General features: G+C 43.0%; 1 protein-coding gene across 3 annotated transcripts in view; it reads left to right on the forward strand.

Moving 5' to 3' along the window:
- The window catches only part of SNCAIP (synuclein alpha interacting protein), a 172,968-nt gene that overhangs the window by 64,459 nt on the left and 82,260 nt on the right, over positions 1–26,249 (forward strand). For all 3 annotated transcript variants that reach the window (XM_056124695.1, XM_056124694.1, XM_056124696.1), the window contains exon 2: positions 24,606–24,708. In XM_056124695.1, the coding sequence (XP_055980670.1) occupies positions 24,652–24,708 (57 nt within the window). In that variant the 5' untranslated portion in view covers positions 24,606–24,651. The remainder of the gene's footprint in view (positions 1–24,605; positions 24,709–26,249) is intronic.

Below are 26,249 nucleotides of genomic sequence, written 5' to 3' on the forward strand. Positions count from 1 at the left end.
TTTGGTTTCCAATGGAGGGAGTCTTCCCCCCACCTCCTCACCCTTTCCCCCTCCCAGCATTCACTGGACAGTTCCTTTGGTTGGCAGAGGGGTGCCTCACCCTGCTGGCTTTAGGCCAACCTTCTGCCTCTGAGAAATGGGCTTTTCTACTGACTTCCCACCCCCTGGCCTTGGCTAACGGGGGTCCCGGGGCTGGCACCCAAGTTGTTTAGCACTGTACAGCACAAATGCTTCCTCTTTGTTTCCCATCTCCCTGCCTCCTCCTATTAAAAACAAAAGCTGTTGAATGCTAGATGACTGGAATTGAGCCTCCCTCTGCCTCCTGCCCTTGAGTATCAGGGATTCTCCGAGCTCTACAGACTTTCATGTGGCTTACAGAAGTCAGCTAGACTGACTATCCAAATCCCTCTCCTTTCAGAATGTCTTAGCTTGGGCTCCACCCCCCCGCCCCCATATACTTGACTATTACACTGCATACTTTATTGGTGGGGGAGTAAAAGTTACCCCTGTCACTGCATCATAGTTGCAGATTTTATGCCATTTTTTTTTTGCCAAAACAAGTGGGGTGTGATCATTATGTGAGATTTTTCTTTTTAAAAATATTGTGCCAGTATTACTAAAATTATAGACCATAGATAGTTTTTTAATCCCAACAGGTGAACTGTCATGGACCCTTGGAGCTGTCACTGGTCTGTACAATGGGCAGTCAGCCTCTTTACCTGTCATTATCCTAACCAATGGGCTGGAACAAAAGCACAGCGGGTAGGGAGTTTGCCTTGCATGTGGCCAACCTGGGTTTGATTCCTCCGTCCCTCTCAGAGAGCCCAGCAAGCTACCCTGAGTATCCTGCCCACATGGCAAAGCCTGGCAAGCTACCCGTGATGATGTATTCAATATGCCAAAAACAGTAACAAAAAAATCTCACAATGGAAACATTACTGGTGCCCGCTCGAGCAAATCAACATACAATGGGAGGACAGTGCAATTACTAAAATGATCATTTATTTCTAAACTCTCTTTGATACAATATGATGATGCATGAAAACCATAGCAATCATGATACAGTGAACTATGGGTATTTCTTGAAAATATAAAACATCTCATAATATATGATAACATACATGCATGTCTCTGCCTGTAATTGAACGTGACAGGTCACATGTTCTTACTAATCTGTGTGATTTGACAACTATACCATTTGCCTAGTGAAGACAGGAATAGGGTTCCCTCTCCTGTATACTGGCCCCTGAGGTCATCTGCCTTGGGCAGATGATGGACATTGGTGGATGACTAACCACATGCCAGTCTTGTGAAGGCATCTCTTGAGCCTTGCAGCACAGGGTTCACGATAAAAGTATGATCCAGCAGGCAGGCAGATAGGATTAATTTAAGTTCCCCTGTGTTCTAAATTTTTTTTTTTTTTGCTTTTTGGGTCACACCCGGCGATGCTCAGGGGTTACTCCTGGCTCAGGAATTGCTCCTGGCGGTGCTCAGGGGACCATATGGGGTGCTGAGAATCAAACCTGTGTTGGTCATGTTGGCTGCGTCAAGGCAAACACCCTACCCGCTGTGCTATCACTCCAGCCCCCTCCCCTGTGTTCTAACCTGAATGATTGCTCCAGTAGTGAAACTACCCTAAAGGGAGAAGTCACTGTGGACTTTACACTTTTTCCCTAAATTTGTGTGTCTTGAGGGGACATTGCAAGAGTATAAAAGGTGAAAATTTCATAAGAGAGGTTTCATGGCTTGGGACTAGGATGCAACTGGTAGAAGGGGTCATTGGATACAGGAAGGGAACCAGATCTGAAAGGGGCCAATGGCAGACAAAGTTAGAAATACTAACCCAAAGCAAAGGCATAGACTGTTACTAATAATTTGGAAACAAATGCTTAGTCCGTCCTTCCTTCCTTCCTTCCTTCCTTCCTTCCTTCCTTCCTTCCTTCCTTCCTCCTTCCTTTCTTCCTGCCATCCTTTCTGTCTTTCAGAAAAGTTTCTAAAATATTGTTAAGCTTTAATTCCTCAACTCTGAGAACTCAGTGTCTTGTATCAGTTACTATTTGACTGTATTAAAGAGCAAGCAGCAGCACATAGTGTGTTTCTTCATTCGTTATTCCCACATGAAATTTCAAGTGAGGGGAGTCTGTGTGTTGCCTGCTGTTTGGGCTAGTTCCTATTTCTCTGCAAACTCCCTGTGGCAGGCAGCCATTGTTTCTCCATATAGTGTGAAGACCAGGCTTACCACTGCCAGAAAAAAAAGTTTTTTCCTCTTATGTAAGGTATCTAAAACTAAGGTGTGTAGAAGATCTCTGTGAATGCAAAAGGACATTCTTAATTATTTTCTTACCTTTGAAGAAGAGAGGAGACTCATCTTCCCCAGATTGGAATGACCTGTTAGAATAATCCTGAAAAAACTTTCCTTAACCAGGATGTATTGCAGAGTTTCTGCATAGGGTCTACAATGGCTAGTTCTCGTGAGAAGTTGGAGAATGAACAGCAGAGAATCTTTAGTCTAACAGCCTAGGAGAGGTGAGACCAAACCACATGGTTTTGGAATCAGTCCAGCCTGATGTTTATTTTTGTCTTCAATACTCCAGTAGCTCTGAGTAACCTACTTTCATCTATGGATTTATATTTTCTCAGTAGTAAAATGAAAATGATACCAGAGAGAGAGAGAGAGAGAGGAGAGAGAAGTGTCTGCCATTGAGGCAGGTAGAGTAGGCGGAAACTGGGGATATGATTGGCGGTGGGGAGTGCACACTGGTGAAGGGATGGGTATTGGAACATTATATAACTGAAGCCCAATAATGAACAACTTTGTAATTGTGCATCTAGCTGTGATTCAATTTTAGAAAAAGGATTGATATTAAATTTCTAAAGCAAAACCTCAACCTACTGTCTGAGGCCAAATAAATAGTAGCCAATATTATGGTTAGTACTGTTGCTGTTAGTATCATTGTCACTTTGATAGATAAAAACTTAGGCATGCCTCTGACAGTAACTGACACTGAAGTGATAAGTATTTCTTAGGGAAGAAAAATTGTGGTGGGGGCTCAGAGTTGACTGCCTGTCTAAGTCACCAACTAAGGAAAGGGGCCTTGATAGGTTATGACAGCCTCACAGTCTTCACCTTCACACAGTGGAATTGCCACATGCTAACATTCCCATGAACATTTTCTACAAATACCCTCTCTAAAGGTCAGTGAATACTAAAGACTAATTTTACTCATGTGAAGATACAATATCTGCTCATTCTTACATGTACTTTAAACTGTATGTATTTTGTCAGATCAGCATTCTCTTGGGAAAATAACTCTCCCTACCCCACCCTCCAAGGGCTCTGATTTGTAGCATATGGTAATTTCTATGGGCTGAAGCGATAGCACAGCGGGTAGGGCATTTTGCCTTGCACACTGCAAACCGCGCCGACATGAATTCGATTCCTCTGACCCTCTCGGAGAGCCTGGCAAGCTACCGAGAGTATTTCGCCCGCATGGCAAAGCCTGGCAAGCTCAAATACGTGACGTATGCAATATGCCAAACACAGTAACAAGTCTCACAATGTCACTGGGCCCGCTCGAGCAAATCGATGAACAGGAGGACAGTGACAGTGACGGTGACAGGTAATTTCCATGGTGTAAATACTTCTAATACACTTAATTCCAAGCTGTGAACACTGAACTCTGAGTTTGGAAGAGATGCATACAATTTCTTGCATGGGTGCAAGCTGTTGTCAGTCCTTAGGAGGTTGAAGTTGAAGCAGATGATCTGTGATGACTAGGAATAGGATGACATAGAATAGGATGACTGATAGAAAATACAATAGAGGAAAAATGGTTTGTCTCCAGTATAACATAATGATGATTTACTTAGCCTATATCATTCATCCAGAAAGTGAGTTCATTGAGCAATGCCTATGTTTTGTTGTTGTTTATTTTGTATTTGCAATGTCTTCTCTGTCATACTCAGGACAAAATCTTTCCCTAACTTTTTATGCTCACTTGTCTCTCCAACAATGTTCACAATTATCAAAATGTTTCTTTAGTAGCTGAGATCAGCACCAGGAGGATTACTCCATAGCTTAGTGGCCAGTCGGGCATTCTAGAGGAAAGGGCAGCTCAGATAGAGAAGGGAACACCAAATAAAGGGTGTTTGGAGGACCCTCCCAGGAGGGGAGATGCATGTCGAAAGTGGACTATGGACTGAACATGTTTGCCACTCAATGCCTCTTTTGCAGACCACAACACCCAAAAGGAGAGAGAGAACACAGGGGATTGCACTGCCACAGAGGCGGGGGGGATGGGGGGGGGTTGAGGGGGGGATATTATCCATGGTGGTGGAAAATGGGCACTGGTGGAGGGATGGGTATCTGATCATTGTATAATCAAACCCAAGCACAAAAAATTGTAAATCTACAACTGTACCTCATGGTGTTTCACTAATAAAAAAAAAAATTAAAAAAAATGTTTCTTTAGTAATTAACTTAGAGATTTGGTCAGGGACATAACATTTATACTTAAGAAAGGTGTGTATGTCTCTTATTTCCTCTTCATTTATTTTTACTTCCATCACTGCAATCTTTGTATTTCCTATCATTGTTATATTCTCAATAATCCCATGAAATCACCAGAACAGGTAATAGTACTACTGCTTTGCCAAACCAATGGAGAAACTAGAAAACCATAGTGTTTAATAAAACTTCATCATAGTATTACTATTATTATTCTTTTGTGTGGGAGAGGGAAGGGGGGAATTAGGGGGACATACCCTACAGGGGTTTCTCCTGGCTCTGCACCCAAGGAATCACTCTTGGCAGACTCAAGGGACCATGAGATGCCAGAGATCAAACCCGGGTTGGCTTTACCTGCTGTATTATTGCTCTGGACCCATTACTGTTATTCTTAACCTGTCATTTTATTACTTGGAAATCATCATTTGTTATTTAGACATGTCCACTTTTTAACTGTTTCCCATCAGTGGAGACAATAATTTCAATCTCTGCTCAATTCCTTTGCCGTCAGATTTTTTTTTAAATGCCTCATGTCTGCTGGAAACAGCATCACACTGTGTGGGTTAGGAAATGGCATGACTGTGCCAGAAACACAGCTCTGAAAACTTTTAATTAAGTGATGAGACCTCAAACTTTCTCATCATAGTCAAAGTCCCAGGAGGTAGTGGAACACTCCTCTTGGGAAGATGTGTTTACAGCAGCTCCATCTCAGAACTTCTAGGGTCACCTCTGCTAATGATTTAGTCAACACAGTGGACTGAAAAAGACTCTGCTCTTCTCACTTCACCTCCTGAAAGTTTTTCAAATGCCTCACAGCTTCAAGAGGAGAGAGGAAGATGGCAAATACACCCTTCAACATGACGCCCTCTGCAGCACTGCTGGAGATCCTTGCCTGCACCATCCTCATTTTTGTGAGCGTTGTAGGAAACATTAGTTTATTTTATTCCACAAGGAAGTGTGTCATGGAGCATTTACAGACATCATTTTTGCTGATTTTCAACCTTGTGTTTGTCCATCTCCTCAAAAATTTGGTGGTGAACGTCATGAAAATTGTTTACTCCTCTGGCTTTGTGTTGGATTCAGCTGGCTGTAAAGTCCTGTGCTTCACGGAGGCCCTGACCACGTCCATGGCCATCTGGTTCCTGTTACTCTTTGCACTGCTGTACCACCGGAAGCTACACCACACTGTCTGCCTGTTGTCAGAGGCTCCCACCTTGGGACAGCCACAGCCATCTTTGAAGCTGGTTTTGGCTCTGTGGGTGGCTGGTGTGGCAATGCATGTCCCCATTTTGCTGTATACCAAAAAATTAGACTACCTGGACACAGGCAATAATACCACCTCCTCATCTGCTCCCAGGATTTACATGGGTTGCCTAACGGAATTTGGAAACCATCAGGTAGAGTTGTACTATGGGAGAATATTTTTAGTTCTGATTGATATTCTTCCTTTAGCCATCTTAGTCTTTATCTGTTTCTGGATGTCTTGTCTCCTCTCTGAAAGAAAAAAGATGACATATGGTGACATATGGATTGGAGATGATGATTCAGAAATGGAAATCCTTAGGGGGGCCAAGTTTAGTATCTTATTAATGTGGCTGATCACTATCCTTTGGATTTCTCACTTTATCTTAGTCTATTTCTTGAAGGACTTGGCAGCCAGTATCTATTTTCCAGCTGTTCTCACAACCCTCTCCTCAGGCTTCTCTGCTGTCAGTCCTTTCCTGCTTATGTTGGTGAATTACAAGATGAAGTTGGTGGCCTTCTGTGGTGCCAAGAAGGGAAAACCTGTACTGTCCCCTGCAAATGCCATTCCTTATCCATAGGCATAATGACCACAATTTTAGTTTGAAGTATTTGGATATCACCCTGTTGTTAGAGGGCAAAACGGGAGAATCCATAACCTTGTCAATGGTTATGACCTATGTCAGCTGGTTTCTGGAAAGGGTTCTAGAAGATTGGATCCATTGAAGAGAATGGAAAACTGGATGAGAAGAGAGATGAGCACTGAGTTGTGACACGTTAAAAGAAATATAGTCACCACAACATGGTTTAAGGACATGCTATAAAATTTTTGCTGTGGAGGATGTTGGATGTATATTCACTCAACATTGATAGTCTGGAGAATTCAGTCTGATGCACCCTGTATTTACTCTGTGTAAAATTTTTTGTGCAAAACGAGCTTACTTTTTAAACTGAGGAACTCTAGATGAATTCCTGAAGATACTTTAAGAGCAGTCTTTCATTTTCATTTTCTGTTTGCTCAAAATGCTCTGACACTGCTGCAGGGCATTCTTTAAGGATGCAACTTTCAGATTTTTGTACTTTTAATCATTGACTCTCATCAGAGATAGAAGATTGGGTTTATTTTTGTCTCCTGTCTTTAGTAAATCAGGCCTGGATAAAAAAGGATTAGAGAATTAACATTTGCTGAATTAAACCCTGTATGCATATGCATATAAATATTTGTTTACTACAGACTTCTGGTCAGTTCTGTTTGCTTAATCATTGAAATGTCAAACTATCATTTTTAGAAGAAAAAAATCATTTGTTTTATAGAAAATTTATTTCCCTTTGGTTATTAAACTGGTACATTTAAAATTGTTTGATCTTTATAATAATATGATATCTGGATTTGGATTCAATAAAAATAAGCAAAAATAAGAGAGGAAAATGGGAAGGAGGTGGGAGGAAGGAAAATGAGGGAGATTGTGTTGGAGAAAGGGGTTTAGTGGTCACACTTGGAGGTGTTCAGGGATTACTCACAGTTTGTTGCTCAGGAAGTCATTCCTGGGAGTGCTCCAGGGACTATCCAATACTGGGTTTGAAACCGCAAAGTGTGTACACTAGCCTTTTGAGATATCTTCCAAGATCCCAAAAGGGTTATTTTTTTTTTTTTCTTTTCTTTTTTTTTTTATTTATTTTTTTTCCCCTTTATTTTATTATTTTTTTTTAAAGTTGTAGATTTACAATTTTTTGTGCTTTGGTTTCAATTATACAATGATCAGATACCCATCCCTCCACCAGTGCCCATTTTCCACCACCATGGATAATATCCCTCCCACCCCCATCCCCCCATCCCCCCGTCTCTGTGGCAGGGCAATCCCCTGTGTTCTCTCTCTCCTTTTGGGGAGATGCATGTCGAAAGTAGACTATGGACTGAACATGTTTGCCACTCAATGCCTCTTTTGCAGACCACAACACCCAAAAGGAGAGAAAGGGTTATTTTGATGGTGGGTAACACTAGAACTTTGGTGGTGAGTGCAGTGAAACTTAGATACAGATAGGGATATGAAGCTATACTTGGCATTTTTAAAGAATTATAAACCAATGGTAAATCAATGAAATATTAAAAAGGGTCCTGGGGGTATGGCTCAGTGGTGGAGCATATGCCTTGAGGGTGTGAGGCTCTGTGTTCAGTTCCCTATCTAAAAATTAATTAAAAGTAAAGCTGAATGAATAAGTAAAATAATTTAAAGAGGCATATAATAATTAAAAATTCATGACTAAGTTTTTATTTTCATACTTAGCTAATATTGTACTGTGGCCTATTTCAGGCTTGAAGTATCTTACATGCATGCATATTATATAAGCATTCAATTTTAAGAAAAATTTTATTAGATATTTTTTATTTTGTCTCTTTATAGGTAGACCTGGGATTTATTATACTATAGTTCTAGTGAATGAATGCCCCCAAATTGAGATTCTTACTCTAAAATGGCTGCATATAAAGTTATAAACCTGGATTTCATTAACAGGAGAAACTTAGAACATTTTAGTTACCATGAAATTCTATCAATAAAGGAACTTTTTTAAAGTAATCATGTCCCAAAATTTGCAGAATTTTTTAGTCCAATCTTCATCACATGTTTAGAATAGAGAATGTAATCACACATATGCTCACACACACAGACACACACACACACACATACACAACATGCTGAGGTGGTGGGGTAGTGTCTGGGTGGTCTTCATGGGAAATTCTAATTCAAGTCCACTGAGGCAGTTTAATCAGAAGGGCACTAGGCATGGATTCTGTATAATGAAGTTAACATCTGGGGAGGAGAAGCGGGAGGGGTGTGGGGGAGAGGCCACCATCTTTTAATTAGGTGCAGATGTTGCTGGTCTGGGACCAGCCATTGATCATAGGTAGAAGCTCTCAAATCTGGTTCTTGAACCAACAGAATCAGTATCACCAGGGAACTTGTTAGAAATAGAAAATCTTGGGCTCAACCCAGATCTAGCAAATCAGAAATCCTTGTGAGCTGGATCTAGCAATCTGTTTTAATGAGCCTTTAGGGTGATTCTCTTATACACTGGACTTGGAGGACCTCTGCTCTGGGGTTGCCCAGAAGTTTTGTCCTCACACATGATGAGATGGATGATGACAAAGCCAAGATAAGGGATTCCTGATGTGGTCTGTAGTGCTCCCCATGCAGTTGCTGTTATGTCTACTCTCAAATCAGAATCAGTGTTGTCATCTGTGTTCCATACATTCTTAGTTATAGTTGCCAAACAAATCCGCTGTAGCAATCAAGTCATTGTTGCAAAATCAAGAGATACATATGACCGCTTCAGGTGCGCCAAAAAGTGGGAACTTGTATTTGGAGAATTTCCTGTACATAACAGAGTAAGGGATCCAGTTCCCAAATTATTCTATAGTTCCTTTCCAGAAGCCAATGCAAGACACAGTTGGCTTAAGCCTGTGTGCAGCTTCCCAGTGTTAAAATTGTTTCCTTCTCCTTCCCAGATATTTTCTTTTAGCTGGGACCTCATTTGTTCATAGTTTCATAGTTATGAAATGGACGAGTTTCATCTACAACAGAGTAAATCACAACTTGGCTGAATGAATCGCATCCCAGTTCTCTAAGTCACTTTTTCACACTCTCTGTCCTTCTTGCTCTGCCTTTTTCCTTTCCCTTAATCTCCACCATTCCTTCATGTTCTCCATAGGATCTGGAGAATAGGTAAAATAGGATAAGTGATGTTAAACCGAGGTGTATGTAGCACCCTGAAGATGGATCTATATTGATCAGAAATACCCTGGAGTGCTGAATCACTTTCAGGGATATTTGCCCTTGCCCACAGCCTGCTCAGCATCTCCGGTTGGTTAGCAGGTAACATACTCCTCCTTTCCGAGCAGGATTACCTTCCTCCGGCACTGGATCCCTCCAAATTGCTATGGACAGTTTCTCACTTGGGTGCCCATGATCTCATAAAGCCGCCATCCGATATAAGCCCCTGGCATCCTCTATCTGTCGCAAGTCTTTGCTATGGTTGGCACTTTGCAGAGTCCTCGAAAAATTGTTTTGGATTCAAATACTCCTTTCATGAGAAGGTTCTTAAGATTCTTAGAGAGGAGGAATGGTTTTCTCTTCTCCAAGTTAGCTATCTTCTTAACTATGCCAGATGAGACACAGTTTTCCAGTCTCAGCCTTTGGCTTCCCTCCTCAGTCTGGTACATTCTAGTTTATCTGTGGCCTTCTTAAGAAGTGGTCTCCAGAACAGAGACCACTTCTTAAGTATATGTTTAAGTGTATATTAACTTCTTATGTATGTTTATTTTCTCTTTTTTATTTTTTTTTGAGTAGTGCCAGGAATCAAACCCAGGACCCCACACACGCGAGACACATGCTTTTCTGCTGGGCCACTTCCCCCTCCCCAAGTCCCTCTATTAGATATTCTTTTATTTTCTCTTGTATGAAGATCCATACTCTTGTGAGCATTGATCCTTTCTTCTTCAAAATTTTAGAAAATTTTGAATAAATTTTTAACTCATTTTCAATAAAACATACACAAATACAATTATAGGATTACTCTAGTCTGAAAACCTAAGTCTTCTCAAGCTCTAAAGTTGTAGTATGAGCTTGTTCATTCTCAGCATTTGGACTTTTAGAAAAAGAACAAAGAAATGATCCTCCAACCCCAACCACTTGTGAGAACTTTAATCTACAAATTAAGGCTCAACAATACAACATGGTCTACATTTCTAGGGATTTTTCAGAGCCATCTCAGCTTTAGAATGAGAATTTTTAGCACAATGCTACTTTCTTTGCCCTTTTTAATAATATATAAGAGAGATTATAGTATGTATCAAATCTTCTTAGAACATAAAGTATTAACTCAGCTGACTATGAAACGGAATGTGTTACAAACTATTTCAGAACTTTCTATGGGTCAGGTGTGTTAGGTACACAAAAAGTGTGCATTTGCCTTCAGGATAGTGATGTTTGTCATTATATTTAAACTCTTGAAACCCAAAAAATAGTACAAGGCTTAAGGCACTTGCTTTGCATGCACACCATCCAGGTAAAATCCCTGCCACAACATATGGTACCCCAAGTCCTACCAGGAGTGACCCCTGAGCCAGGAGTAAGTCCTGGCTTCTGGGTGTGGCTCCAAAAAATCTCACCAAAATCAAATAGACTCTTCTGGAAAGCAGAAAACATAGTATATTTGTATTTAAAGTTCACAGAGTCCCCAAGTGATGCAAGGACTTGGGATATCTGAGAATTCTTACTTGGGTGGTTTAAAGATAGGCCTATCATTCTGAGCAGACCCAGGATATGGAATGGGGGAAATTAGAAGCCTCTATGAGGGAAAAAGTGTTTGGGTCCCAGTTGGTTTTGGCTTATCAAGTAGTTCACATCCTTGGTTTCAGAACATTGCTGACTGTGAAATAGAAGCGTGTATTTTATTATTGAATCATCGTGAGATAGAGCATAATAAAATTGTTCATGATTGTGTTTCAGTTATACAATGTTCCAACACCCATCCTTCTACCAATATAATTTCCCAGCACCAGTGTCCCGAGTTTCCCTCCCACCCCTTCAAGCCACGCCCCCATCTCCCACCCCAGCCTGCTTCTATGGCAGGCACCTGTTCTTGCAAATCCTGAAATCTAGCTTCTGCCTCCCTTACAGAGCTGTAATGAAGCCATAGAAGACATACGAAAGGGGCTTTGGGAAAGCAACAGTTTGCCTACAGGTGAAGTGTTCCTCAATTCTGGCTGCTGTTGTCAGGGAAAGAAAAGGGTGTCGAGCAGGCAGACAATATTGAGAGTGTTGTCTTTTGTCTGCAAGGTAGTCATTGAACATCTCTGCGCCTTTAGGGTCTGCACAGGAGACTAGAAGGCTCTCTATCTCTGGGATCTTTTGTTGGACCCAGTATATGGGAGTGTTTGTGGAAGCTTCCAGACTGAGACTCTGGCTCAGGCCTGGCTTCACTAGTGGCAATTAGGAAATGCAGAACCTGCCTGGTGGGAGCTGCGGCAGGCTCAGTGTGTTTTTCATGAAGTCCCTGCTTGATGCTAAATGGTTACTTGCAGCTTCTCCAAACATACCAGAAAACTTGCTATTCCAAGAAGAAGTGCTTTGTTTACACTGCAGTTTTGGAAGCTTTCCTCTGACCATACCTGCACCCTCATGAGTCTCCACTCTTGGAGAGCCCCTATTTTTTGTCACAGAATAGAAGTTGCTGTGCAGTGTGTGTTAGCCACCTTACTGCTTCCCATTTCTCACCCCCAGGCATACGGCCTTAAGGGTGCTAACCGGCACCCTCTTTCTTGTCCCTGCCCTCCCCCACCCCCCTTCTGCCACCCGCAGACCCCAACCACACCAGGAATTTTTGGCCTCCAGGTGAGAGCTCTCCTATCTTCCCTCATCTCCACTATGCAATGTCTTAGCAAAGACCACATTAAATTGCTTTGTTATTTATTGGGGCAGGGGGAGGGGGAAGAATAGGGGTTGGGCCACATAGAGGGCTTACTTTTGGCTCTCTGTATTATCTTTTCAACCCCAGAACCACATAACATTGGGATGACTCATTTGGGGGTCTGTATACCCATGTCACTGTTGGAGAGAAGGGATAGTTCAAGAAGACCATGCTTGTACATGCATGGTCCATACATGAAAAGGTGGGTCCTGCTAGCAGAGTACTGTGCCACCCTACCCCTGGGGTCCAGGCCCCCATATTCCTCCTTTGTTCTCAGCTCTCCTTGTGTTTCTTTTTTTCCTGTGTGGCATTTTCTTGACACTTTCATTTCTCTACTTCAGGACTGGGCATTTAACAACTGCTATGCTTCTGGCCACTATTGAATCAAAGACAGAAGGAAACGGAATCTAACATTTGGAGTGAGTTGCTTCTTTGCCAGCCAAGCTACTGAGCCAACCAGGCACAGCGTTTCATCTTTTTTTTTTTTTAACCCCACCCAAAGCTACCCAGTACTTAGCTTGTGATTTTTATCTTTTGGTCGGGGGAGATTTGTTTTATGTTGAAAAAGTAAATTTAGTATCTACAGTCAGGCTTTAAGATTGAAAATAGTTTATACCAATAATATTTGGCTGTGTATGTGTGTATGTGTGCATGTGTGTAGAGCTACTGTATTCTCCCAAGTATTCGATGAATTAAAGAGTAAAGGAAACGTTGTAATACAGATCGGTTGTGGTTACCTCATCACCAAATGTACTCTGCTCATTTATTTTGACAAGCCCAACTTATTTTTAATTACCAGCCCTCATAGTATACTGGTAAATGGAGCAATAGTGACTTTGGCAGCAAAGAAGAAATTTATGTAACATGAGCCTTCAGAATGAGTTCACGCTGACTCCTTGTAAACTGGAGTGAGGCAATTCATTTCAAGAAGAATTTCAGTAGAGCAATTTATGTGATATGTGACTATAGTCACAAATCAGGGAGCCTTTTATGAGCCAAGAACACCAGAATGTGTACATTAAATGAGCGTTGTTGCTCAAAGAAATTCCGTTGGCCACTCCAAGATTTTTCCAGAGATGTTGCCATCATCCAACAGATTTTTGGAAATCTCTGTTTGGAATTTTGTTCAGAGTCAATTTCAAGTCACAGCAAAGGAATGAAAACTATTACCTGTAATTTAGGGGTGGCATGGGGTCTTTGATAAATTGCTTGTTTCTTTTTACTCTCTAACTGGACTCTAGTTTGCTTCGTGCCCTTTTCCAGGCAAAATCTTCCCTTGAAGGAAGTAGGGGTGGGGGAGGTGTGGGCATCACTGAGGTCACTCAGGAGAAGGTGACATGGTGTTGATAGCCCTTTAGGGCCACCACCCCACCCACACTCTTTAATGGGCACTGAAGTAACTTCTGTTTTTGGCAGTTGATCAAAACTGTGAGAGAAGGAAAACGTCTACCATTGTTGTGTACAGTTCAGCCTCATTATTTTGTTCTTTATTCCCTCTAGCTGAAGATCAGTTTGGAGCTGCAGTCAAGTTCTCCAAATGCTTTGGGCATATCTATCAAAGAGGGGAGGGGTCAGTACCTTGTGGTTCTTCATAGCATATGAGTCCCAATCACTGGGGACCCCACTTCTAATATTTTGTTCTTTTCCTGCTTATGAAAGTTCTGACCCTTACGGGAGACACTAAATCATTATTTAATGCTTGCTTACTTTTTTCCCTAGTCTCTCATTTCCTGCCCAACCTACATCTTCACCTCTGCACCCTCTTCAGAAGGAAGCAAACATGTGACTTCACAATCTGGTGAAGTGCCCTGAAGAGACTTGAAGGGAGGGCCAGGGTGAGGGAGGAAGGTGGGGGCCATGGTTCACCAGCTCACAGCATTGAGGGCCACATCTTGCAGGAGATATGTTGCGCGGCAGGGCTGTAATACATAAGAAATCAGGGAGGGAGACCCCAGAAAACTTGGAGTCAATTACTGCAGCTTGTAGGGTCATGGATAGCACAGTTGATAAATAACTGGGTTCCTTTTTGTTGATACAGTATGTACTTAGAATGATCCAGCAGGTCTGTTTAGATGATCCCAACTTTGTGGGCAACATTTGGGGCATCTGAGTGAGGAGGCAACCAAAAACATGCCTTCTCCTCTCTGTCAGGTCTCATCAGAGGGTGACTGTGGCCACTTAGGTGTCATTGAGCTGCTCACAGCCTGTTTAAGCTGGTGCTTGTCCTTCTTGCTCTCCACAATTGAATACGCATGTGTTGTTGTGGCTGACTTGGGGGTCAGAGGGAACCTGATGATGGCACAGAGATTAAACTTGTTTCTCCTAGGGTGCTCTTCCAAGGGTATCTGGGCCATCCGCTCAGTTTCACTTTGAGCCTGTGGAAGGGAGTGAGGTAGATGCACATACCCTCCAGTTCTGCTTTCTTAGCCTTAGCCTTCAAAGCTTTGGCTTCATCTTCAGCTTTGGGAGGGCTGGGGGCTTTCTTTGCTTTCAGTGACATCATCCCGAAAAAAAATGGCTGAGGTCTAAGGTGCCACCTTGCATATGGCGAATCCCTGATAAACTGTCCCTTATGCACTGTCAGGATTGACCCCCCTGAACACTGCTGGATGTGCCATGCCCATCCCAAATAAATAAATTGCTGGGTCTTGAGATATCCAAGAAACATGATGCCAACTACATGATGCAGAGCAAGAAAAATCTCCTATAAATATTGTCAGGGTGGGAACGATCCTTTCTGAGAAAGCAAAAAAAAAAAAAAAAAAAATCCTAGCTCCTCCTTTAGGCCCTGAGTAGGGTAGACCCTGTAGGCTCCATGCTGTGGCTAGGAGATTGGCTTTGGTCTCTTCTGGTTTTGAACTTGGCCCAACTCCCTCTAGCCCCACTCATCATAGCAGTGAAAGTGGAACCAGAGAAACCCCCAGGTCCAATGTTAAGGAAAGACTCCTTCCTTCCTCCAATTGTGAAGAAAACTTCTGACCTCATAACCTTTTATGTTTATGAAGATTTTCTTTCTCTGGTACTAGAAGGCTTTATCAAAGTATACAAGATCATGTGCTGGTAGTTTACTTGTCAGAAATTTTCTTTTTTTTATTGTTGTGGACAGAACATTTAAAATAACATTTCATTACAGATTTGATTTTAGAATATAAATAAACATTTTCAGGAGGTACCAATAAAAAGGAAAGGGATCTAACTGTGTAAGTCTGAATTCCATTGTAAGGTTCCCATAGCAATTGTCCTCAAGACCAGGGAAGGTGCATCCATTAGATTTGGAGTTGGGGGAGCTGGTTAGTTGAGGAGCACATTCTCATAGCTGGGTAGCTGCAGATGTGGCTCAGCTCTTGCCCACTGTTGCCACGGAGAATGCAGACCTCTCAGAGTTGGTAATACTATTTTTAAGTGAAGCCAGAAATATGGAATTTTATGTGAAATCACCCAAGGCCTACAAGTTGGCAACAGATTCAAGTTTTTTTTCTTTAGCACTGCTAGGGCCAAACACATCACATCTGTGGGCCAGATTCCACTCAGGGGCACCAGGAGTAGCCCCACTGGAGCTGGGCCACCCATCAGAGCCTGTATGTCCTTGATAGGAAAAGAAGTTATCTGGTTGGGACTGGCATAGGGCTAAACTTGTGCTTATGTGGGTGGGTATCAGAAGACAAGGATGAGAAGAGAGTCCAGAGTATCACATGGGATCCATCTCCCGGTAAATTGTTTGTAGCAGCTGCAAGAAGATGATGTCACCTTTTTCCAGCCAGATCCCCATCACCCAGAGTAGAGTGCCTGAGAAGATGCTGGGGCTTGGAGAAAGCAGTGTCATGACCAAAGGAACAACTGTGGGCTCCCCCCTCAACTGAAAAGCAGTGATGTGATACTTTCAGTGGCATCTTCAAAAATGAGAAGCATTGAACCCAGAAGAAGAGCTTTGGGTGATGGACAGAATAAATCTCCCAAAAGAAGGTAGCTGCCTGTTGTGACCCAAAGAAAAGAGAGGAGTGGAATCTTGTACCCTGGAATCTGTGAGCAGAGGGCCTATTGTTCTGTAAAGAGCTGGGATTATGGAAGGCAAATCTCATGCCTGGTCAACCGAACATACAGAGACTCTAAGAACCTCACTGCCATCTTCCAAAGTCCAAATGTAAAACTTTTATACCTTAGTATCAAAAGTTATATTTTCTGCTGAATATGTTTCATCAGAATTGCTACACTTGAGTGGATAACATGGTCAGAACACCTCGCTCAGGTTCATTTGCTTGGCCAAGACAGTTTCATGTGCATTTTCTGTTTAGTTTATCATTCGGTCACAGTCCTCCCGTTGTTCATCAATTTGCTTGAGCAGGCCCAGTAACGTCTCCATCATAAGACTTGTTGTTACTGTGCTTGGCATATCGAATATGTCACGGGTAGCTCGCCAGGCTCTGCCGATCATTCGGTGTATTCAAAAATTTACTTTGATATAAATACCTTATTGCATGTACATTGTGAAAATACGTTTTCACTTTCCTTTCCTTTCCTTCACTGTGCCCCATCTTTCTTTGTTTAATGTAATTTTATTTGTCTTGTTGCTTTTGTTTTCCTTACTGTTGTAGTGAAGTTCCCAAACACATATCTAAGGCCATTATCAAGGAGCTAATTGTCTCTTATTTTATTTATTACATGATTTCAATTATGATATTCAACTTTTTCATCTATTAAATGATAGTAGAGCAGGTCGGTCACTTGACTTACCTGCAGTGGACCCAGGTTTGATCCCTGCATTCCATATGGTCCCTTAAGCCCCACCAGGAGCAAACCTTGAACACAGGCCAGGAGTAAGTCCTGAGCATTATTGAATGTGTCCCCTTTCCCCCAAAAAAGATTGGTTTAATGCTCTTGTTCTGTGGTCATTATCTCTTTCCAGCAGCATATATGTGGACTGCCACTGATCCATGGTTTGGGCTCCCTTGTTACAAATTAGCTTCTTCTAAAACCTGGAACTAGAGCTATAGTATAGTGGGTAAGGCATTTGCCTTGCATGCAACTGACCCTGATTCAATCCCTGGCACCACATGTGGTCCCCTAAACCTCACCACGAGTAATACCTGGGTGCGGAGCCATAAATAAGCCCTGAGCATCACTGGGTGCTCCAATCCTGCCCTCCTCCCCCTAAAAAAAGTTCTAAAACTCAAACATATAAAAAAAAATCAACCTGATTAAAAAGTGGACAGAGGTTTTCAATAGACCTTTGGCACATGAAAAGATAAAAGATGTTTGTCATCTCTTTCTTTTTTGTTTATTTTTGGATCACACCCGGTGGTGCTAAGAGGCTACTAACTCAGTTCTTCGTGCTTGCTCCCTGTGGTTCTCATGGGAAATCATTTAGTTACAGGGAAAGTATCTAGGTTCTCTAGCATGCAAAAACCTTGTACTACAGCCCGTTTTGCTACCTCTCTGGCCCTCATCAACTCTTCTTATCAGAAAAATTCAAATCAAAACAATAATGAAATATCAACTCATATCTGTGAAAATAGTAATTGTCCAAAACACAAGAAAGAAGAGTTGGAAGGATGTGGAATAAAGGGAGCCCACACCCACTGTGGCTGGGAATGTAAATTGGTCCAGCCACTGAGGGAAGCAATTGAGCTTCCTCAAAAATTTAAAAATAGAAATTCTGTATGATTGCTGCCCTACTTCTGATAGTTTACACAAAGCACACAAACACTAATTTCAAGATTTCTATGTCTAATCCCCTGTTCACTGTATTACTAGTTAGGATAGCCAAGATAATGGAAACCACCTTAAATTGCTCATCAACAGATGAGTGAATAAAAAAGAGGTCTATCTTCACAATAGAAGACTATTAAGCTAAAAAACAATGAAATCTTTCCAATTTCAACAACGTGGATAAGCCTAGTGGGAATGACCTTGTGGGGATTATGCTAAATTACAAAAGCGCTATAATTTCTATAAATACATAAAGAAGACAACTATAAATTAATTAAATTAAACAGTAAACCTATAGGCAGTGAAATGAAATTTATGGTGACTGGAAGGGACAGAGTAAGCGAGTGTAGGTAAATGATGTAAAAGGAGTCAATTGTGTAGTGAAGGTTTGCAATCTACTTTTAGTAGTGAAGACTATCCAAAACCTATGTGGTACCGCAACAACAACGTTATCACTTAATCACTTAATCACTTAACTTCCCGTTAGTCGTCAATTTGCTCGAGCGGGCGCCAGTAACGTCTCCATTTGTCCCTGTTGCGTGCTAGTGTAGCCCAATGGTATCTGTTCGCTCCGGGAACATGAAGAGCCTCAAACCGATCGTTCATGATCTTGACGAAGAAGTCTGACCATCTGGTAGGTGGGCGGCCACGCGGTCTTTTGACATCCCATGGAATCCAGTCGGTAACAGCTCTAGTCCAGCGGTCGTCTTTAAATCTCATTACGTGACCAGCCCATCTGATTTTCGACACCTTGGCAAATGAGACAGCGTCCCTGATTCTTGATCGTCGACGGATGTCAGAACGGATGTCAGAACTCCGGATTCTTTCTCTCATTTGAGTGAAACGTGATATTCCAAGCATAGCTCTTTCTATTCTTCTTTGGGAGACCTGAATAGCGTTCTCATCTTGTTTGCGTAGGGCCCAGGTCTCTGAAGCATATGTTAATGCAGGAAGAACAGTGGAATCAAAGAGATGTGCCCAGAGCCGAAGGTTCTTCGTCCTCTTAGCTATTTCTTCGACGTTCTTGAAGGCATTCCAAGCCACTCTCTTCCTCCTGCGCAGCTCGGGTGCCAGGTTATTTGTCATGTTGAGCTCTCGACCTAGGTACACATAGCTGTACACATAGGTACACATTCGGAGATGGTCGTTCCGTTGAGAGCAAATGGGGCGTCAGGAACAAGGCTGTTTCTCATAAACATTGTCTTCGTAAGATTCAGCTGTATTCCTACCTTTCCACACTCACGGTCAAAGTTGGCCAGCATTTGTGCTGCTTGGCTGATGTTTGGTGTTATTAAAACAATGTCATCAGCAAAGCAGAGGTGGTGTAGTTGCCGACCATCTCTCTTCACTCCCATGCTTTCCCATTCCAGTCGTCGCATGATGTTCTCGAGGGTGGCACTGAAGAGTTTTGGTGAAATGGTATCACCCTGCCGAACCCCTCTCTTGACATCAACGATCACTTCTTTGTAGAATGGTGAGATCCTGGTAGTGAATCCGCAATACAGCTCACAGAGGATCCTGATGTATTGGGCTCGAATGCCCTGATTGGCTAGGGCTTCAATGACCGCTTCCGTCTCAACAGAATCAAAGGCCTTCTTTAAATCAATGAACGTTAAACAGAGCGGCATCTTGAACTCCCGAGAAACCTCAATGAGCTTGGTTATCGTGTGAATATGGTCCATGGTACCAAATCCTTTGCGGAACCCGGCTTGCTTGCATGGTTGTCCTTCATCTAGTGTTCTGCCAATCCTATTTAGGATGACTCGAGTGAACAACTTGTAGATGACAGACAATAGGCAGATCGGGTGATAGTTGCCAATGTCATGGATGTCTCCCTTCTTGAACAGTAGTACGGGTCCTGCTGGTTTCCACTGGGATGGAACCTTGCATTCAGACAGGTAGCGAGTGAAGAGCCGAGCCAGTGTATTGATGAGTACTGACGGCAGGTTCTTCACGTATTCGGGTCTGACCTTGTCTGGGCCGGGTGCTGTTTGTTTCTTTACCGACGAAATAGCATGTTGGATTTCGGAAGGGAGAACGTTGGGAATGACATATCCATCCTGTGGAATTTGGTATGTCGGCAAGTGGATATGGCTATCGAAGAGATTTGAGTAGAAGTCATGGATAATCTTCTCCATTGCCGTTCTGGAAGATGTGATGAATCCATCAGGATGTCGGAGGGCAGTTATCTTGGTCTTGTAGTTGGCGAAGGACAGGCGGGCGTTACGAATACTTTTCCCGGCTTCTGCCGCATCTACCAGTACTTCTGCTCTTTATCCACACTACTTCCACTACCCAGCCATCGCCACACTCTAGGACATTTTCTGGACATTTTGCGGCCGCGCGACACATCATAAAACACTAAATACCCATCTTCCCGAATTGTCGTACCGTATTTGATAGGGTTCAAATATGGTAACACCTACAAGGGTGATTAGAGGTCGCCCCAAAAGCTTCTATCCCTGTCGGAAAGACTGGCAAGCTACCGAGAGTATTCCGCTCCCACGGAAGAGCCTGGCAAGCTATCCTTTGTGTATTCGATATGCCAAAACCAGTAACTACAACTGGTCTCATTCACCTGACCCTGAAGGCTTCACCGACATGGCAGCACTGAGAAGGATGAGAAAGGAGAGGCCGACAAAATCTCAAGGCCGACCTAGGCTGCCACAACGAAGGAAGACATAAATGATCGTCTGTACTTTCAATGCACGTACGCTAGCATCAGATGCATCCATCGAGGACCTGATGGTACAAGCGTGAATGATCAAGTACGACATCATTGGTCTGACCGAGACAAGAAGGCATGAATCTCACCATGCCATTTTCGACACTGGAGAAGAATTGTTCCTCAGAACATGCGATAAAAGAGGTGTTGGAGGCGTCGGTGTCCTTGTCAACACAAACTTGGCCAAGAGCATTGATTCATTCGAATGCCTAACAACCCGAATCGGACGTTCACATTTGAATAGATGTGGCTCACTGCCTGCAGTTTCTATCTTCGTTGTCTACGCACCAACATCTCATTATGATGAAAGAGAAATCGAGAAGTTCTACATGGAGCTGGAGAAGTTCTATAAAGAAGACCACACCTTCTACAAGATCATTGTGGGTGATTTTAATGCCAAGATAGGACCGAGAAGATCAGATGAAGAACTTCACATCGGGACCCATGGCCTAGAATGGAACGAACAGGGTGAGAGACTCTCTTGAGTTCATCATGTCGACCAAGACCATTCATGGTAACTCACAGTTCCAGAAGGCAGAATCTAAACGATGGACATGGGAGTCTCCCGTTGGACAATTCCACAACGAAATAGACCACATCATATTCAATCGACAGTTTTGCCTGACTGATGTCGCTGTTGTCCCAAAATTTCGAACGGGATGGGACCACCGTCTCCTTCGTGCAAAATTCTACTTCACAGAGCGGGGAGAAAGGGCTGCAAAGTTCAAAAAGAGAACTCCCAGAACAACCACCAACTGGGAACTCTTTGGCACTATTGGGCAACATGGGAAGATGCCATTGTTGACAACATTGACGAGGAATACAATCGACTGGTTCAGCACCTCCATGAATGTGTGAGGAACGCCAAGAGAGAGATAGGTAAAAGGTAAAGGTAAAGGCTCTCCCGTTGATCGTTGATTTGCTCGAGCGGGCCCAGTAACGTCTCCATTGGAGACTTTGTTGTTACTGTGTTTGGCATATCGAATACTCTCGGTAACTTGCCGGGCTCTCCGAGAGGGGCGGAGGAATCAAACTCGGGTCGGCCATGTTGGCCGCTTGTAAGGCAAATGCCCTACCCGCTGTACTATCGCTCCAGCTAAGAGAGAGATGGCCACAAAACATCGCCTATCTTCGAAAACTCTTGAGCTAATTCGCCAGCGTGGTTTGGTGCATTTCTCAGCCAACCGCAAGCTAACGTCCGAGCTCACAAAGCAGTGCAGAGATGCGATCAAGGAAGACCTCAAAGAGAGAACAACAACGTTATGTCAGTTAAAAAAAGAACTTAAAGAAGTAAATCTGTGCCCAGCTTAGATGCAGTTTTCTGCTCTATCTCCTTGTTTTTGTTGCTGTGTTTCAGGGGTTAGTGGGGAGGGGGACAGGGGAGGTGTACTGTGTTTGTGCCCTGTCCTAACACCCCACATCAGCTCTGTGTTTGCCAAGAACATAAGAATAGTGTCTGTCAATCAGCAATTTATTGTGTAGTACAGATTTAGGGAAAAGAAATTGTATTGGAAGAATGTCTGTTAGCTGTTGAGCTGGAATCCAGAGTCTGGATTATCTCAGAAAGCGTCATATGGGAGAAAAAATTATTTTGAATAATTTGCCAGTATAAGGTAAAGGTAAAGGTAAAGGCCCTCCCGTTGATCGTCGATTTGCTCGAGCGGGCCCAGTAACGTCTCCATTGGAGATTTTGTTGTTACTGTGTCTGGCATATCGAATACTCTCGGTAGCTTGCCGGGCTCTCCGAGAATTTGCCAGTATAAGAGTGTGCTTTTCTTTGTAAAGCATGACAATGGTTAGGGGAGGAAAGGGCTATATTTTTATACTGAGCAGTTTGCTTAAGGATTTAATTTGAGGGAGCTGGAGCAATAGCACGTGGGTAGGGCATTTGCCTTGCATGTGGCCAACCAGGGTTCGATTCCCAGCATCCCATATGGTCCCCTGAGCACCGCCAGGAGTAATTCCTGAGTGCAGAGCCAGGAGTAACCCCTGTGCATTGCCAGGTGTGACCCAACAAGTAAAAAAAAATTAATTTTAGGCATCAGACAAATAGAACAGAGGTTAAATACTTGCCTTGCATGTGGCTGACTCTAGATTGTTCCCCGGCACCATATGGCTCCCCCAAGCCCCCAAGAATGATCCCTGAGCACAGAGCCAGGAGCCAGGAGTCCAGTATCCCTCCTCCACCAAAGAACTTGTGTTTAGATTATTAAAAATTACAAAAATTGTATTGTAGATAAACATTTATATTTGCCTGTTATATTTACAAATGTCAATTGATTTTTTCTTTGTAAACCTTAAGTGATTTCAGAAAAACATTTCATATTTACTTTGAATGGATAATCTCATTTGCAAATAACAGTTGTATCCTAATCCTTTCATAGGTCAATTGTATCCACTATAATTAAAAATATGTGAAAAATGTTTTAATGCACAAAGGAGAAAAAGAGAAGAAACACTGACCATTAAAGCCAGCAACAGTCTGAGGCTGGAGATGGCACACGGATCCCCTCATTGTAATTATGGTGTGTGCTGTGTGCCACTCAAAACTAATCTGCAAATGAGAAAAGAATGTCTTCTGAGAGTTCCTTTTTTAAAAAAAGGGAGGGTGCTCTTTTTTTTTCCTTAAATTTTTATTAATGAAACACCATGAGGTACAGTTGTAGACTTACAAATAAATTTTTGTGCTTGGGTTTCAGTTATACAATGATCAAGTACCCATCCCTCCACCAGTGCCCATCCTTCACCACCACGGGTCCCAGCATCCCTCCCACCCCCGTCCTCCCCATCCCACCCTACCACTGTGGCAGGGCATTCCCTTTTGTTATCTCTCTCCTTTTGAGTGCTGTGGTTTGCAAAAGAGACATTGAGTGGCAATCTTGTTTGGACTATAGTTTACTCTCTTCAAGCATTTCCCATCCTGAGAAGAACCTAAGGGAGGGTACTCTTACAGTCTGGATCTCACACCTATCAGCTTATTGTTTAGGTTCCTTTTCCGTTTCTAATAAGAAGAATTTTTAGCTCTATTGGTGTCCCTTGATGAGTAAACCGAAGGAGTAGAGAATGAATTCTTTCCGAGATTCCAGTCCGAGTCCTGCAGGCAGTTTTGATCATCAGACTAGTATGCACAGTGGCTCCACTGTGAGCTCTGAGAGTTGGCCCAGCCTGGGAGGCTGCTCACCAAGGCACTGGCAGAAGATCAATATTTCTGTTCCTGACATCTGTAGGTGCTGCTGCCACCTTGCAAAGGTGATGATGATCAGCGATGGGAAGATGGACTGGAGGTCCTGTGTCTTCCTGACAGTTTTATGGAATTGCCCCAGGGCTGCCCTTAGGCAGAACTGTTTGAGGTTGGGGTAGGGGGAAGGGTCAGGGGAGGTTGTTGTCAGGGGACTTAAATACTTAAATGTGCTGCCCTTAGATCCCTTGTCTTCGGAGGGAGAGGTGAACTAGAGGTTGTCTGTGACTGTATCTGTCTGGCTGATTGTGTTCTGCCAGGGGAGAGCTGTCACTTTTCTGTGCTCTGTGCCCTGAATCTGATGATATGTCCACCATAAACAATAAAAGGTGCAAAAGTGATTTTCCTGAAACTGAATATTGGTTTATATGCCTGATCCTCTGCCTCCCCTCTTATACTCCCCCCCCCCCCCCCCAGCCCAGACTCATACCCAGCCTTCTTCCAGGAAGTTACTTACAAGGTGGGAGAGGAGGGCAATGTTTGCATCCTACTGTTGATCAGAAGAGAGATCCCTAAAGACAAGCAGACACAAGGGACGTGAAGCAAATGATCACAGTGTTGCTGGGGAGCCCTCAGGAGCTGACTCTTCTGCTGCTAGACAGCCAGACTGAGGACAATTGAAAGAAGGACACAGAAAGCAACTTGATTGAATGTAGATGTGAGTTACCATTGTACCATAGCTAATGTTTCTGTGTTTCTTTCTGCTCTGTCTTCTCTAGGAATTTATGAGCCTTTGACCTAACTCAAAATGTACAAAGAAGAATAATGGAAGCCCCTGAATACCTTGATTTGGATGAAATTGACTTCAGTGATGACATATCAGTGAGTATTGCTAATTGCAGAGGACAGATTTGAGGATGTTCTTTCTCCACCTGCTTTCTTAGCATCCTAAACTCCACTGATCATCTTTAGAAATGGACACTGGACATTATAGATGGCAGATCAAAGTGTGGTTGGGTAAGAGGGTGTCTCCTGGTCCACAAAATTTGAATTACACTTAATTTTGTATGAGCTTGGGTAGGAAAAGGCAGTTAGCCTCACTAAATCTCTCATTTCTCATGATTTCATTGTTGTCAATATTGTTTCATAAATTGTACACTTATGAAGTGCCTGCATCCAGGAGGTACACTCAGAGTTCCTTAAGTACCGCCATTAAGGAACTTTGTGCTCATCTTTTTCTGTGGTCATCAAAGTCACAGCCAGCATTTCTTGCAGCTTCATGGGGACCTAGTATGACGAATAGTCAGGTCATTGATGATCAATACAGGAATCCTTCCAGCCACTATAGGAGTCAAAGCACAGGTCAGCTTCCATGACAGGAAGGGCCTTGCATTTAGATGAATGGACCAGCTCACCTTTGAGCCCCTGTCTCATCCTGGGTGGGTTGATGCATGCTTGGTTCCCACAGCACTATCAGAGGGGATGTGCTTCCAGGTCATTAACCAACACAGGTGGCCCCTAATGAGTCATCCCTGGGCACCATAACTAGAGCTACACAGGGACTGTTCCCAAACCACACCATTAATTGTGCCACCAGCAAATGTGGGACTTCTCAGGCCCCCTCGCCTACTTGAGCCAATCTTCAGAGGAGTGAGGAGTAGATTGCTTAGGGCATAACAAGCCATAAAATTCGTCTTCCTGGCACTTCGAGGATTACAGTATCTAACCTCACTTTACACCCATATTTTAGGTCCTGGAACTTTGCGTTTGACTGGAAATTCACTTGAAACCACTGTCTTGCAGGTGGCTCAGCCTTGACTCCTGCTCTGTCCTTACTTAGAAATAAATGTTTCACACTGTGTGCAGGAATGAGCTTTCCTGGGCTTCTTGTGATGAATTCCTTGTTTCATGTAATGTAGAATGATTGTATCATTGGTGGGGGGAGGTGCTCCCAAGCAGTGTTCAGGGAGTCTTGAGACATTCCTGAAAATACTTAACTAATGGGCTAGGATGCTAACTATTAGGGCCCAGAAGTGCTCAGGGCTACCAGGTCCAACATAGTGGCCCTTGTGGGCCTCCAGTGCCATATCTGGGATTGCTCAGGAGCATCAGCCAGTGCCAGTGATACTTGAACATACAAGACATGTGCCTGATTCCTGCTATGTCTTTGTGACCCCAAAGTACAATTCTTTCCATTAGTCCTCATGGATCACTCCTGGTGCTGTGCTGATCATCATTCCTAAGTGGTGCTCAGGTGCTCAGGGGCCATGTTTGGTGCCTGGAGTAAAACCAGAGTTGGCTGCATGCATAGTCATTGCCTTAACCCTTGTATTGTCTTTTCAGCCCATAGCATGATTCTTTCAAACCTTGTTCCTGTAGATTATTTTAAGCCAAGAGCAGAATGAAAGTATGGGCAAGTGTTG

The sequence above is a fragment of the Sorex fumeus genome, unplaced genomic scaffold, assembly GCF_029834395.1.
Source record: "Sorex fumeus unplaced genomic scaffold, SorFum_2.1 ptg000051l, whole genome shotgun sequence".
Lineage (NCBI taxonomy): Eukaryota > Metazoa > Chordata > Mammalia > Eulipotyphla > Soricidae > Sorex > Sorex fumeus.